The following is a 17,453-nucleotide window of genomic DNA, read 5'->3' on the forward strand; positions in this document are numbered from 1 at the left end:
TTGACCAAATGTGCACAAATTTCAAAGGAGAACAAAGGACTGAAATCATATAGCAATGTCAGCAACCACTGATTTCAGAACCAGGGATTGAATACTGCCCCTTTAAGCTGTGTTGTGTCATGTTATACTCTTTCGTTTTGGAATAAATATTTCAAATGTTGTTAATGTTGACCATTGGCTTTGAATATCATTTAATACTGTTTTTAGTTGACAAAACACTTATGCTGATCATATGGAAAATACGAAATATAAAACAGAACATTTGATGAGTTCGGTTTTGAAATTGTTATTCCATTTCCTCTGGAGCGAGATGCTATCATTCACAAGAGGGAGTAGCTAAGAATGGATTGATCCAGTGTCTTAAATCCTATGTGGAAAATTTTTTTGAACGGCGCATGTTCTTCTGCTTTGAATTCATATTCCATGAAGTGATCATCAAAAATGTATCAGGAGGCCAAAAGTAGGCGCACAGCAAAAGAAATCGGACCGGGTGCGGGTTAGACTGAAAGATCGATAGCCATCGCTCGAGGGCGCTCTGTGCGTGTATAGAGCGCCCCCGAGCGACGGATCTTGCAGGCTAGGTGCGAGTCTGCGAAATTGCTTGCAAAAGACGTGTGAATTATTCAACAGTAAATGAATATCCATGGCCAAGAATATTTTTCATGGAATAAAACTGGCGTGGTGACAGTCAGCTTTGAATTCACGATAAAGGTATACAGTCACCTTTAGTCTAAATATGCCCGTATATGGCCAAAGGGGCGTTCCTTGGCATTCAAAATGCCCATGTGAGGGCGCTGTTTTTAAAAAACGGCCACCCGATTAAAATCTGTGATTGGTTAGATTTTCTCTTTCCATGGTAACTGTGACAAAATTGGAACAGGTGACAGTATACCTCTAACGTTCATTCTCCTGCGCACACTTCTCAAAATGCACGTCGTGGAGCCAAAGAAACGAGCTTTGGGAGGCAAAAGCAAAATACAAACCATACGCGTTGAAGTTAGTTGCATTCAAAACGCGATGTAAATTAAGTATCTTGGTACGAAAGGTGTTAATGGTGAATTTAATCCACAGACCCCCGAGGGTCTCTGCTTTTGCGTGTTCAGCTAAGAATATCAATCATGAAAATAAAACCGTTGGTGTTAAAGATTTATGAATAAGTAATTAGTAGGATTCGCAAACCCATATTGATGGACATACAGTCACAATTCCTTTCTCAATGTACTTATCCTACTGCTCTATGTCTTTCAGGGGTTCTACTTTCAGGGATTTTTTCCGTTCTCACTTCACCGTTTTTAGTCGAAACCGAAAATCCTGTTTACCATTTGATAACCCTTAGGGACCGTTCACCTTTTACGGCCCGGGGGGGGGGCGGCAAAATCCAGGGGGGTCATCCTAATTTTGGAATCCGCGAAGGGGGGGGGGTCATCGCTTTTTCACTGGTAGGAAAGGGGGGGTCACCACATTTTCAAAAAAATAATAATACCTACAATAATGTTCACTTTATGCCATGGCCATGATCGACCCCCTTTACCGGTGGGCCGCCTTCGGGGCCCACTATAATAAATTGACTTTATGTATTACCCACGACCCGCTTAACGGGCAGACTCCTTTAGTGGCCCACTCCAATTAGGTTTACTTTGTGCAATGGCCATGATCGTCCCTCTTTACAAGCGGGCCACCCTCGGCGGCCCACTACAATAAATTGACTTTATGTAATATCCCATGACCCTCTTTAATGGGCGGACGCCTTGGTGGCCCACTCCAATTAGGTTACTTTGTGCAACGGTCATGATCGACCCTCTTTACAAGCGGGCCACCACAATAAATTGACTTTATGTAATATCCCATGACCCTCTTTAATGGGCGGACGCCTTTGGTAGCCCACTCCAAATAGGTTTACTTCCCCGGGGGGTCACTTCCATTACTTGCCTATATGTATACGTGCCGCCCAATGGGGTGGGTATTTCAGCAACTTGGTCTAAAATGGGGGTATCAATTCCACTGTAAACCAAGGTCTAAAATGGGGTTGATTTTTGAGTGCCACAGAAGAACAAATTTCAACCGTCTGTTCCCGTCTCGCTCGCAGGGTTCTGAGCTGCACTTTATAAGCATCGATATCTTTTTCTGTGGCAGGGGAACCATTAAAGAGACCCCCTGGCTTACGCCAAAGTAAATATCGACTTGGTTGTAAAACACCGTCACTGATTGGTCAGAACTCCATATATGGAAGATTTTTGCCCAATAGAAAATACCCAAGCAAAGTGGCTCCTAGTATTGATCATGACAGTCAGGTCAACCATGGCCACATGAAGTGGTGTTGCTTTACAGATGAACAGCGAGGTTTGTTGTGAATTGCAATTTCAAAAAAAAAAACACCAGTCAGACTGTAACTGCAGATAATTGATAATTTGTAGAAGCTGGACCAAATTCGGTGAGGGTGAAAGACAAAATTTTCTTTCATCAATTTTTTTTTGGTATTTCCTTTTGGAAATCATGGCTTGGCCAGCAACAACATAGCCCTAAATGTGGTACAGTGGTAGGCTTTGCCGGGGCAAATACTTGCTTTTTCCGTTTTAAAAATTTTGACGCTTGACTTTTGACCTGGGTCAAAGGTCATAAAGGTCTAAAATGGGGTCCTAAAATAGCGGGATTTTAGGTCTAAAATGGGCCCTGGGTTTTATACCTGCGGCCGCACACCCCTACCACTTCTCTGAACAGGTACCCCCCCGGGTTTACTTCATGCAATGGCCATGATCGACCCTCTTTACCGGCGGGCGGCCTTCGGCGGCCCACTACGATACATACGATACATTGACTTTATGTAATAGCCCATGACCCTCTTATTGGGCAGACGCCTTTGGTGGCCCACTCCAATTAAAGTTACTTTGTGCAACGGCCATGATCGACCCTCTTTACAAGCGGGCCACCTTAATACATTGACTAGAATAAAGTTGACTTTACGTAATGACCCATGACCCTCTTAACTGGAGGGCTGCCTTTGATGAACCACTCAAATAAAGTTTACTTTATACAATGTCCATGGACATAAGTTGTCTATGGAAATGACGTTTAAATTGCCTTACAGTCGTCCTAATTAACAGACTTTTGCATGGATGTGGCTGAGAAGTTTGTGCACTGGCATCTCTGCTACACGAATAAAGTGCGCCGTGTACCGGAGTTCAAATCCAAACCGTGTGGATAAATTGACATATGGGTTTTTGTTAATTTTCAGCGGGGGGGGGGGGGGGGGCATTGAATTTTTTTCGTCTGACAAAGGGGGGGTCATCTTTTTTTCACGAAAAATGCAGGGGGGTCTATATTTTTTTGAACACCGGCGACAAGATTTTGCCGCCCCCCGCCCCCCAGGCCGTAAAATTTGAACGGTACCTTAGACGAGGTTTTGAACAGCGGAACTTTAGTGTGGTTGTCACGTGACTTCCAAGTATTTGGATCGCTGCCGACAATTGCACTGTCTCCATTACTGATAATGGACATGAAACATGAAAACATATTGAACGGATGAAATCCACTAGTTTTAGATTTTTAAAGAAAGTGTGTCCTTTCAACTTCACCTTAAAATGATCATTTTCCGAGACATACAGTGAATGTTCACTTGAAATTGTGACAGGGTAGGTCCAGTCATGAACCCTAGGTTCTGAGCATTAAGGTAAAATGCGCCTCGGGGACAGATATTCCGACTCTCAAAATTTTACAATTCTAGTCTGATCTTTCACTTGTGGGAGCTCATTTTAAGGCCTTGAAGTTGGGAATCTTAGTTTTTCGAAAATCATTAATTTTAATTTTTGTGTAAACACAGGGATGTCGGCCATTTTGAATTTTAAATATAGGTACATGCCAGGTAATTTATTTCTTTAGTACTAAACTTTGCACGGCCGGTGACCTCTGCTTTTTATTCTTTTTTTTTGTGAGGGTATGAAAGAAAGTTCAGGAAACTTTTAGCAAAAGTTAAAGTCTTTCATTTTCAAGGCACGTACTACCTTAATGTAGAAATCGTCCAACATAGTGATTTTGAATCGAATTGCGTAATACAGTACATGCATGTATCTACCCCGTAGACTAAATATACTTCGAACCGCATCAAGTACATGGGTTCAAAGAATATAAAACCATAAATATTTTAAGTTAGTTCTTGAGAATTGGACTTTGAAGACATTTGCTTTTTGTCTCTGTATTGAAATCCTATATGGCGCTTTCTTGTTCAATTGACCAAGTTGATATTTACAACGTATACTAGCCCCGATGGCAGGTAGATAGCACGGTTCTCTAGTTTAGGTCCTTCTCTACATTTACTTGATAGTCATGCATGCATAGCCATTCATACAACCTTATTATCGAGTTTTTTACTTGCTTGTTAAGGTAGCATGCACCTCGAAAGTGAAAGACTTAAACTTTTGCTAAAAATGTCCTCAAGAATCTTTCAAACATTCCTTAAACTTTTGCTCAAACTTTCCTCAAGGAATCTTTCAAACATTCCTTAAACTTTTGCTCAAACTTTCTTCAAGGACTATTTCAACCATACTCTTACCAAATCAATAATAACAACATACGAACTGAAAATGCTCACGTGTTTCACTACACATCGGAGTTGTCTGTAATTTGAAACTTTGCCACAAGTTTGCAACTTCATTGAAACTGTTATGATCAACATAATGAACAATATTCACAACAGACTAATTCAAAGGTCATTAAGTATACAAATATGTAATTAGCTGAAATAAAAATACTAAATTTCTTTGACTGCTGTCATTGTATCACCACTTTATATTGTAAGTGTAATTGTGTTTGGTCAAGTCCTTCTAGATTTATATACCAAACTGTGAAAGATCATTAGATAGTTCGTAATGTACTGTCCGCTTCAAGTTCGATACTGTCGGCAAACGTTTCCTTGTTACTTTTTACAACGATTTATTTCACTACATTCAGATTCAGATTCAGATTCAGAAAACTCATTATCTCCTCTAGAGAAATTTACATGTGGTTCTTAACATCAAATACACAGCACACAATACACTTACACATGTAACTGCAATGATTCTCTGGTCAACTCTATAATACGAAAAAATTAAGTCGTATATATGAGGGTAGGAGAATCTGACGGCTAAGTACAAATACGTGACTGAAACTTGCAGTCTTATCAACTCTGAATCGCAACAGCGCCATCACTCGACAGCTGATTAAGTTATCCTCGGCAGCATGACACTAGCGCCGACCAGGTACACAACACCGAACAGTAGCAGGATAAGACGGTCTATCACCATAGCAACAGCAGTCCATTCTCTATCAAGCTGGTGATAAATAAAAATGTTATAGATTGTCAGTAACACTGAATTTCTCCAAAGCAATACTCTCTTTCCAACTTTTTCAAACACAGATTTAGGTAATACATTGGAAGAGTGTGTATGCCAAAATAAGGTGACATGGTTTATATTCTGACACCCGACGATTTGAATAAAAAAGTGGCTTTATGCCTGAGGTGAACACTCATAAATATTAAGTATAATGGGGACAGTTATTTTAGACTCTCAAACTTTTACAATACTTTTATTGGTTAACCACTTGTGATGGCTCATTCTGAAGCTAGCGGGATGAATAAAATTTTCACCTGCTAATTTGTTTTTGAAAATCGAAAATTTGATATATCCGCTTGGAGTTATCAAGGAATGGCCATTTTGAAAGTAGAGTATCGCTAAATATTGGGTAGTTTCTTTCGCTGGTAAAACACTTTATTTTATTGTCATTTTGAAAGCAACGGATTGAATTTCTTTACGGAAACTATGAGCAAAGGTTTAAGTCTCCATTTTCGAGGCTCATTGAGCACCTCGCTTTACTTGTTATGTGTAGTTCAGTGTTTGCTGGCGCACATCTATCCGGTAGGTATTGCGTCATCGTTTACTTATCATGTCTGTCTCTCAGTGTGTTTGAAGGTACGTTTCATTGGTCACCCTATCAACATATTTGAAGAGATTATCCAACTTCTAAAACAATTAAATAAAATGATGTAAAAACGGCAACTGTATTTCATTGATATGTTTTGCTGGATGTACCCTCACCTTTTCATATTTCCGATCAGGTACGAAATGTTTGACCAGTTTTTGCAGGAGTTCAGTCATTCTGTCCAGGGCGGGAAGAACCCTGGTTTCAACATTCAGTACCTCATCAATCAGCCTCCGTCGTTTGTAGGTTCCGCGAAGCTTTCTTCTGCCAACGTTGAACTGCGGAAAGGGTACACTGTGACGACGGTTCGAGCGTCCATGCTGAACAAGTTGACTGCTCAGGACCGTCTGTGCGGGAATTGAACTCCAATACTTATCATCGACTCTTAAAACCCCGACCTGGTTTAAAGTAGCTACTTCTTGTCTTTCACAGCTAGCATGTACGTCTACCCGTAAATATTTCGCCAGTTTCCCTAGGAATATCTTTCTCACAAGTGGCGGCATTTGTTTGCGTTGTGAGGGCATTTTATAAATTTTCAGGACCACCATTGTGGTAGCGAGTGAGATACCAATGACAGACATGTTGAAAAGAATGTATGCGGTGAGATATGGAACCGTGACGGCAGTCGCAGGCAAAATGTCAATGACCAGAAGATTGAACACATACATTGTCAAGAGGAGGTTTATGCTTAGATCGAGTTTTTCGCTGGACGAGGACGGAAGGCAAAAACTGATGACGCTGAGCACAGAAACCACTATGCAAGGAGCTATGACGTTGACCACATAGTAGAGAGGTTTGCGTTGAATGTTGATAGTCACGATGATGCTTGTGAAACTGTCATTTTTGCTGTCCATTCCGATGAAGTTTTTTGAAACGGCTGTAACCCTTGAGCCGATAATGCTCCATTCAACGTTATCAACGTGGTTTTCTTTAGGTGCGTGATCGACGCCCGGGCGCAGTTGAACCATTCTATCGTAGTATTTCCACTGCCCGAATTCGAAATGACATGTCTGTTCGTCCACCGGAAAATGCTTGATATCCATCAAACATGGCGTCAGTAAAATGTTCGGTGTCACTTTTAGAATTTCGCCGGTGTAAACGATCTGAAGTGTTAGATCTTCTAAGTGAACGCGGGGATAACCTGGCACTTCACCATCGACCCTGGAGTAAATACAAAAAGGGCACTCAAATAAGCCATCATTTCAAATCGATTTTAAAAATAAGTTCTTTGAGTTAGTATTTAATTTGTGTCAATACTCTTGCCGTATAACCATGATCAAAGAAATATGTTCAACCCTTACATCAGTCTATCGTATTAGATCCAAAAACTCATTAAAAATTTTAGCCGTATTAGATTCACTTAAATTAAATATACGACGCAGACAAAATTTTGTTTAGCGTCTCTTGTTCAAATAAGCTTTTCGAAAATACTTAAATTCGCTTTATGTGTTAAATAAGTTTTACAAAGATCCATATTGCTCAAGAAAAACTATCATGTCTTTGTTTAGGACTATTCACAAGCTTTGAGATCATCAAGATGCTGGGGAGCAAACGTATTTGGTATTGTAGCTGCTATAATGTGTTTTACATAAACGCACAATCTATTCTAAATGCTAAAAGATTTTTTAGGAGAACGAGGAAATATCTTTAAATTGCAATAAAAGACTGGGCTGATGGTTTCCAGCAAGTCGTTGTTCTCACCCATTGAGCAGTGCAGTATCGGGATTCCATACGTAAGTGACCGGTACCACGACGAGCTTGATTTCATCGTAATCACGTGGGTTCCATTGCAGTCTGTAGTCACTCCACTCCTAGACAGTCAAAGGAAAACACGTTGTTTTGCGATAAGATGAGCGACAAACGGATAGATCCTGAGAAGGGGGGTGTAGTTTGGGGATGAACCGTAAAATCCTGGGGAGGGGGAGTGGTCAGGAAAAGGAATGTAAATTTCGTAAAAGTTAAACGACGTAGGAACGATAAGGTCATAGGTTGCCCGGTCTTTTTCTTAAATCGCACAGCTGCACGAGTCGCCTGTGAACGTTCCCACTATTCACTCATAGAGTCATAGTTTACTTTACCCATCAAACTTCAATTTTTAAACCAAGTAGAAAGTATGCGCAATGGGAACGGTGTGTTCCAACCGATAACGTAGTAACTAACCGATAACGTATCAAACCCGATAACGTGGTAAAAATTTACCGATAACGTATCATATCAACCGATAATGTAGTAACTAACCGAAAACGTAGTAATTTTTTCTAATCGATAACGTAGTAAAAATTTACCGATAACGTAGTAATTTTTCCTCACTGATAACGTATCAACAAATTTACCGATAACGTATCAATGAACCGATAACGGATTAAATCAACGGATAACGTAGTAAAGTCAACCAATACCGCATCAAAACAAGCGATAACGTATCAATTAGTTGATATTATTTGATTAAGCGATTCATGGGGAGCGATAGATCGATCGATTTATAGATAGATAGATAGATAGATAGATAGATAGATAGATAGATAGATAGATAGATAGATAGATAGATAGATAGATAGATAGATAGATAGATAGATAGATAGATAGATAGATAGATAGATAGATAGATCGATTTATAGATAGATAGATAGATAGATAGATAGATAGATAGATAGATAGATAGATAGATAGAGGGTTCATTTTGAAGCCCCTGGAATAAGAAAAATTTCACGGTCTTAGCTTTTTGAAAATCAAAAATTTTATTTTTCTCCATAGAGTTAACTGCAGGGAAGGTGGTCATTTTGAATTTCAAATATCGGTAAATCTAGGGTAATTTGTTTCTCTAGTTCCATAATGCGCAGTTTGCCCCCGATTTTAATTCTTGATTTCGAAACAGAATGGTTAAATTAGTTCTTGGCGAAAGTTTGAGCAAAAGTTTAAGTCTATTCACTTTCGAGGCGCCTACTAGCTTAATTTTCATTTTTCTACGTGTTTTGATATCCGCAAATGATTGTTTAGTCATAAATTAATAATAATATTTACAATTCAATCTTACCTGATACATCCAGACATTGCTTCGTATCATTTGCATTTTCTCATCCTATGAATTAACAAGTATTAAAATAACTAACATTTATTGCCATTTATTACTGAGATAACGTGGAGAATGTCGTTTCAGTTCATGTAACGGTCATGGCGAAGAATTTGCATAAACGAGAGTTTGATCAGAAAGCTTCGGACGGTAACTTTCCACCCAGGGGCTTTCAACGTGCCTTTGCCGCTACTTCGAGTCTTGACCAAAGCTCGCCGCAGAGAGCGCAGGTTTCATAATTAAATGTATCTTGGCACAGTGCAGTGGTTTTTTTTTCGATGTATATTTATTTAATTGCATTCATATTCACGGATAAATTGATTTGTAACTCGAATACATCTTTACGATACTTATTTGAAACTGGCCGGGCAGACTAATATTATCATCTTTGAAGCTCATATATCTCGGCATCCCATTTCAATGTTTGAAAAATTACTTTGATAAGGATTTAAATACTGAGCACACTGTATTCTTAATGCCTTTCACAAATTACATGTGACCTTTGACCAACTTACCACGTCAATTAATTGTAATATTGACATGTAGAATGTCACGGTTACGCTTTCGTTTACCATGGTAACAGGTCTGACGCTTGATGAGTAATTCCGGAACAAATCTTGTAGAAGTCTTTCCTCTGCCATGATTTTTTGGCAATCTGGGAAAAGATTGGGAAAAGAGCAAAAGTATTTGTGAAGAGAGTTGTTGCAAAAAATGTGTTCTTCTGTAGTGCAATGTTCGTACTCGTTACAACCTCTCGTCAAGTGCATTGACTATGCGTTCACTGACAAGTTTAACTAGCTTTCAATTTCGATTTATCAGTGAATTAGGGGACCACCAACCGGACGAGTTTGCAAAATTGTAATGCTATGTGTTTTTTTCATGTAAATATGTCATTCTACCATAATTTGATAACAATTAAACTTTGGAGGTATAAATCATTGCTTTTCATAACTTTCCTCCTGCTACGAATTCAAATATATCTCCCCGCCTATAAGTTGTCGCCTCTTCCAACTCCCAAACAGGAGATCTCTGACCTCCCTACATCAAAAATTCCCAACTGCCATCTCGTCACCACAACCTTCCCACTGTGTCATATCCTTATCACATGCTTTTTTCCTCAACATCAACAAGCTCCCGAAAACAAGCGAATCATAACACCTTCCCACCTTGGGTTTTACCCGACTAGCCCTCTGTGCAAAAAATGAAAATGCCCGCTTGACCATTCTCCGCCCGCGCTGATGGGGAAAATAATGCCCGCTCGGGAGCCAAGAAATAGCTTACGAACAGCTTTTTGTACGAACAGAGTTCTTTGCGATATCTCGTAATCGTAATGTTTGTCTAAACCTCTTCTTATGTACATATATGCGCTCGTAAAAAATACATTGAAATACCAATAGCAGAATGTTTACAAACACTTCCATAACAATTTTAATACGTAATCATATTCTGCGTTATCAACAAAAAGTTTCCCGCGGTATATGTGAAGTCATACCATCAAAAACACATACGTCATCATCTGACACCTTGCAAATATGTTGCTACCTAGGTGTGCAAATTGTCTCCTTATCCGATTCCCACTTTCTACCTGCCCAAAATCTGCTTGATTATGACAACTATGAGAATGAAGAAAATGACAACTATATTGAGATTGAGATAATAAACATCAGAATGCCCTGAAGCAAGTTTTATCATAACCGCTTCCATTATCTTTAACAGTTATTTTAATGTAGTTTTCATTATATTTGTTCTGTTTGTGAAATACAGATTCCCGTACTCTCTTAAAATGATGATTAAGGTAGCATGCGCCTCGGAAGTGAAACTTTCCTCAAGGAATCTTTCAATCATTCTCTTACTAAATCAAGAATAAAAAACGAGGTCACCGCGCAAAGTTTGGAACTAGCGAAACAAATCACCCAACATTTTGTGATTTTTAAAATTCAAATTGGCCGCCATCCTTGTGTTAACTCTATGGGGGAGAAATAAAATTTTGAAGTTTCCAAAAACTAAGCCAGTGAAGGCTTTTCTTTCTCCGAGAGCTTTAAAATGAGCCCCCACAAGTGGTAGATCAGAAAAGAATTGTAGAAATTTGAAGGTCCGACTATCTGTCCCCGAGGCGCGTTCTACCTCAAATACCTCGCGTTGAACTTGTAAATGCAGCCTGTACGTGTGAAATCTCAATGTTATTGTTGATAAGAAAATTACAGGTGAGTCCGGTCTACAATTCATTTGTCGACATCAACATTGCATATCATTATTTACACAATCTGCTGTATTGGCAGGACCCAACTTTGTATATTGACATAATTTAGGGCCTAGGGGACAAATAAAAGTCATTAACTTGAAACAGAACGAAGTGCGCGTTCTTATTGCACAGTAACCAAAACATATACTAACGGAATACTTTAAAATTTTGTGTTGGAAAAAGAGAATAGGTCAAAGAAATTTCTTGCAAAAGTTGAAATAATATCCATACGTCCAATTTTTCGAAAGCTATCATTGTAAAAAATTATAAATTTCACAAAAGTTGCCATGTGTTCGTATGAAAGAGAACGTACAGATATTATTGATTAGTACACAGGTTGTATGTCACTCATATCTCATACACTTGTCATCCAAACGAGACATCAACCTTTATCAGATAAAACGTACGGAAGTCATCATAGTAGTATGCACCTCGAAAGTGAAAGACTTAAACTTTTGTTCAAACTTTCTTCCAAAGAATCTTTCAACCATTCTCTTTCAAAACCAAGAATAAAAATCGGGGTCACCGTGCAAATTTTGGCGCTAGGGAAACAAATAACCCAAGATTTATCAATATTTGAAATTGAAAATGGCCGCCATCCCTGTGTTAGCTCTATAGAGAAACATTAAATTTTCTAATTTGGAAAAATTAAGCCGATAAAACGTTTTCTTTCGCCAAGAACTTAAAATGAACCTCAAGAAGTGGTAGATCAGAAAAGAATTGTAAAAGTTTGAGAGTCCGAATATCTGTCCCCAAGGCGCGTTCTACCTTAACAGGAGGATCCCAGTCTATTGATACGCCTTGTTTGACCCGTCACTAATGTGACGATACGGTTCAAAAGTCGGCTACTTTCCCGTCACGTGATTTTCAACACTCGCTTACACCTTACAACACTGATACCAATGCATAGAAGAGACGGTAAGCCATAAAAAGTTGAACTTGTTACGCTCCAACCTCAAACCAGACGCTTTCTTCAAGGTGATGGAAATTCTGTACATTATCATCAAGGGTAAAGCAAACGTAACGACCAGGATTTCCGATTCTGACGGAACAGATATGTAAAATGATCATCTACGATAGAAATTCCACTTCCCATCGGAATGTGTTCAGCGGTCGGCAGCACCGTCTGATTGTTATGACACCGACTTTAAAACATTCGCATGTGTTCGATAAATTTTCCAGACGCAAAAAGGTCCCACATAATACCACATGCAAAGATTTAATGAAGTTGTGCAACAGCCGTCACTTTTTCAATGTCGTCACATTTCCCCCATAAATGTGACATTTTAAGTAATGCTTTCGTGGTATTGCAGAGACGTTTACGGCGAAAATGTGTTTCTGAGAAAGGGTATGACGTCACAACAATAGGTAGTTAGGTACATCAGCCTGTAAAGTCGGAGAGCTTGAAGTGTACTGACAGTGTGTAACATAGAAAGATCTTAACAGGTAATGCGACTCTTTGCAGATCGACAAGGAATGTATGAGTGCAAAATTTCAGAAAATTCCTTTTTTGAAGTTAAAAACATATGAGAAAAAGAAAATGCGATTTGCATCGAGGTGGTAATGATCTTTGAAAAGTTTTAAAAACCCCGAAACATCGACATAAGACAACTAAGGCTTAAGTTGATGATTTCTCACAATAAAATACGTCGTCATCACAGAAATATTGGTAATCTCACCTGAAGTTCTCATTATTGCGATCATAATCACGGCCAGACAGTGAAATGAAAACACTGCAAGTTTTTCTGAGCACCACATGGCGATAAAACGATACTGATCCACGAACGTCGTTATCAAGACTGAACGCAACATATCATTCTGAACTCGGGATTTGACCTCTGACCCAGAATAATTATGACGAAGACGTTCACAGGTGGTTTTGTTCATGCAAAAATTGCATTATTCATACACTTTTTAAAAACTTTCAATCTTGTTTCACGGTGAAATTTAAAAGTTTTGTTGGCAGTGTGAAACATAGAATGACTTATTTCCGATCGACACAACTAATTTATTTGTACGACTCCTGAAATTTGTAGTAATATCTGCCTGCATGTAACGCAAAATGCAACACGTTTAAGGGACGCACAGTCGCGACGTGCTGTCCATCTGTGAGGTATGGCGTTCCTGTACTTTGAAATTGCGCCCCCAACGAGGACATCACCTAAGTGAAATTTATGTACTTGCAGGTCTCGTCAAGTATCTGATGAGCATTCTAATCCTTTCAATTGGAGGTTTTTGAAAAGTTGAGGGTAACATTTTTCTTGTATTCACGGACTATGATTTTGTATAAAAAACACCGTTTCCACGATTTCAGGAACACGCGCTGTATCTTATATTCATCATTTTGACAGATTGCTTTTAAAATCTAAGCTACATTACAAACATTTTGTAGCGCCAGAGAGAGACTGCAATCAGTTGAGCTTAAGGAAACTGCGAAGGAAAGGACCACAAACAAACGGATAAAACTGTCGTGTACTGCTTTTTCAACATTCCAAAGCACAATTATGGTGAATAGCAGTCGATAACACGCTAAATGACTTGACACACATAGTAAAAATGAATAAATCTGAATTATTGTGACTCGTCTAAGTGTGTATAAATTGGTATTATGTCCGCAGTGTTTAAATGTTTTGTTCAAACTTTCGTCGATTAAACTTTCATTCGATCGTTTCAATGATCAGGAGAAAAAAATCAGGCGCCATCGTACAAACTGTGTTTGATTTTTGTACATAACTAGAATCCGTATAAGAAAGAAAAGGTATACCTTCAACTTTTCTAAAAAAACCTCTCATTGTAAGGACTAGAGTACCCATCGAATACTCCAAACTCACAAAAAGGTAAAGTTTGAGTTTCAGAACTGCTTCAAACCGCCGGCGAGTTCAAAATGTAGGGCAGTGTCTCACCCAATTGGTTTGGTTGTTTAATCTGTTGTGCAGACCCCCCGGGGACGTGTAAATAATATTGAATCTCTCTATTCAGCATTACGGGCTTTGATGTGACTGCATTGTGATAACTTCTCCTACGCTCCTAGATTATGTAAAATAGTCTATTTTCCTTCCATATTTCTCAAGAAGGGTGTATATATTTTGTTCAAGTCTCGAAAAGGAGTATTTTGAAATTTTGCGAAATGGGCATGGATACTCTGCCATCCGCGGAGTGCCAAAACCGGGATATTTTGCAAAGATCCTGCTCTTCTTCCTGAACTTGTATACAATGTATACTGTCTCGCAAGGTTCCAAGAGTTCTTCATCTCTTGTGCTGCTGCCAATTTCATGGATTACAAAATCATCATCCTCTTCTTCGGTAAAGAGCTCTGAGTCTGATATGTCTCTCTCACTGTCACTGTAACTATCTTTATTTTATACAGTTACAAAATAATTATGATCTTTCACTGAATTTACATGTTTTTTGTTCTCTCCTGGGTCATAGGTAACTGCTTTGATTTTGTCTCCTTTGTTCCCTTTGCATGAAAGATTGTGGTGAATGAAGTATTTGCTCAGACTGACCCCCAGTCCCTTGGCTTTTCTCGGAGGCATTTACTGGCTGGTGTGGGCCATCGCGTTCATCCACGATCTAGGCGACAGCCTACTTCTAACACGACAGTCTGCTGTTCTGCTTTGATATTTATATGCCCACAGACTCGGAGAAAGTCTAGTATTTGTTCAGTTTTTGTACACATAATGTACATATCGTGTACTTCTCAACAGGTATTGGACCAAAACATACATGTATTAAATAGCCATTTCCGTGATCCCTTCTTGGACTACACATCCTTGTATTTCTGTTGATATACGTCTACAACATGGTTGATTGAAAACTTTGTAACATTCAACCACATTTCCATCGGGCCTCACTTCCAAGGGAAATTGTACATTTGCACGTAAATGAATTCTTTCCGAGGAAAACGTTGCAACGTAATCCCTTCATATCACCTAAAATGCCAGGATATAAGGTCATGAAGGGGTCAAATGGCAATTTACAGGCCTAGGTACCCATCGTTCCTGTGGTAAGGGGAAGAAAAGTGAGCTAAAAGTGCTTGAATAAGGACATGTTCCCTCGTGGAATACATTGACCACGATACCATAATACTACCTTAAGGCTGAGGATACTTTACTAATAGTATATACACGTATTTTATATTTATTCTAAGTTATAATCAAAAAGGTATATTTATGTATTTCTTCCTTATTGCTAATTGACATAAAAAAACAAAGTAATTGAAACTTTTCATTTATATTCAAGCCTTTGTGTTAGGGGCCGTCGATAATAAAAGCTGACGCACGACAAATGTAATTCTTTCGTTTAGGAGGGGGGGGGGGTAAAAGCTTATTTCGTTTTGCGTGCGTCAAAATCGCATAAGGATTTTCGTCTATTGATTTCGAAGTGCGACTTTGCAGCGAGAACGCAATACTATCTTGCAATAATATATCGAGAACAGAATGACAACAAAATACGGAGACAAAAGAGACAACGTTATCGAAAAGACATAAATGTGAAATAAAACTTGTAAGTTTTTTCAACGTGAAACATATACATGAAACATTTTCCTACATGCGAAATACATTAAAATGTTCTGTGTCTTAAAAAGTGAAACGCGTAAAGTGAAGTTTAATAATTGATGTGAACTTCCGGTGTTTTTTCATGGGCGTGCGGATCGCAGAGGTGTGTGTGGGTTTGTCAGAAATAGCATCATAATATGAAGTTGGTTCCGCATAAGAACTTTCGTTTTGAGGGGGGAGGGAGGGGGTTTCAAGTAAAACGAAGGAATTACGTTTCTTGTGCGTCAGCTTTTATTATCGAGCCTTTGCGTTATTTATCCAGATAAGTTTTGTATGTCTCTTTCCTGAAAACTGGTCATATATCAACAGTGGAATGCAACAGCACGAGGGGGACATTTAAATGTATGCCAGGTTTCAGTTTAAGATATAGCTTGCACCTAATCGTTGCCTTGCCTCAGCCAAAGGCTGACTGACATTGTTCATTGCCCTCAGCGAGCTCTCTTTACAAGAAGACAAGCCTGTAAGCTTATAGAGTTGCCAAGGCAAGATGTTTATGTGAGAGATAATACGTATACTTTCATTCAGTTCATGCCTTCAGAGAATGAAATCATACAGCAAAAATATCATTTTTATTTCCCAGAATACTTTTGAACATTGAAACTGCTTTTTGATAGGATGGACACATATGAAAATCAAGTGACCCCCTTTGTGCTGTTTGAAAAACACATGACCCCTCCCTTTTCAGTTTTCAACCTTAAGGTGAACCCCCCGGGATTTTGCAGGCCCAACCCTGGCCGTAATAACTGGACGCTCCCTTAGGTCATATTATGTATAATATCGTTGACCATTATTATTATTATTATTATGGTTTATTTCATACTCAATGTGTGACCCAAAGGTCAAACAGAATGAGTTTACAATATATAAAAAACGTCAAAATGTACAACACAGTTTTTTTTTAAATCTATATAAAATATAGAAAAAACTTTAAATACTCTAGTTAAAAGATTGATATAAACATTAAAAAAGTCCACAGAGAGACAGACGGTAAATTAAACTGATAGATAATAACTATCACAATCATGAAGGAGCTTGCAGAGAACAAACACCAGCAATAAGTTGCAAACGCACGCAAATAATCAACACCCCCTTTTTTATAAATGGACGAGGCGGCATAGTTGAAGAAGGCAAGACTTATCGATATAGTGACCTTTAGGTGACCTCGTCTGGTCGTTACTCATGCTAAGTAATAGAGCGTCATATTACAATGACGAAAGATTGGCAGTCGCTTGTGGCGATGTTTACGCTTGTCTGTATACTCTGTAAGCTTATTGCAATTCTATATTTTGCATTTAAATATTGAAACCACACTCGACTAATAGCGCCTCATGTTCATTTATTCATACATTATTAATATGTAGTTAAATGTTTATTGTATTTATTTATGTATAGACGATAACCTGCTTTCTACATTTTGAATATAGTAATCTTCAAATCCGTCCACGTCCGCCGAGACCATTACTAAATTCACTCATAAATAATCATTCAATCAATTACACAATAAGTTATATATTTCAATAGGCCCTACTTTTAAAAGACATCCTCAGTTGGTTTTGTCAATATCGGGCCATTGTCTTTTTAACGATTTATCGTGTCCATTGTCTTCTTTATTTCCTCGTGTAAATTT

The 17,453-nt window shown here is 38.6% G+C and overlaps 1 protein-coding gene and 1 long non-coding RNA gene across 2 annotated transcripts; both read right to left on the reverse strand.

Annotated features, from left to right (window-relative positions):
- Positions 1-4,701: 4,701 nt before the first annotated feature.
- Positions 4,702-8,914, reverse strand: LOC139149968 (neuronal acetylcholine receptor subunit alpha-2-like). The gene is made up of 4 exons (XM_070722066.1): positions 8,900-8,914; positions 7,657-7,766; positions 6,072-7,116; positions 4,702-5,306 (listed from the first exon to the last, which is right to left on the reverse strand). Exons 1-4 carry the CDS (start codon positions 8,912-8,914, stop codon positions 5,196-5,198), a joined length of 1,281 nt encoding a protein of 426 aa, XP_070578167.1. The 3' UTR covers positions 4,702-5,195.
- Positions 8,915-8,988: 74 nt separating this feature from the next.
- Positions 8,989-13,060, reverse strand: LOC139148233 (uncharacterized). Its single transcript, XR_011555900.1, has 3 exons — positions 12,947-13,060; positions 9,541-9,680; positions 8,989-9,034 (listed from the first exon to the last, which is right to left on the reverse strand). It is a non-coding gene; the product is annotated as an uncharacterized lncRNA (long non-coding RNA).
- Positions 13,061-17,453: the final 4,393 nt, after the last annotated feature.

The sequence above is a fragment of the Ptychodera flava genome, chromosome 2 (assembly GCF_041260155.1).
Source record: "Ptychodera flava strain L36383 chromosome 2, AS_Pfla_20210202, whole genome shotgun sequence".
In the NCBI taxonomy this organism is placed as follows: domain Eukaryota; kingdom Metazoa; phylum Hemichordata; class Enteropneusta; family Ptychoderidae; genus Ptychodera; species Ptychodera flava.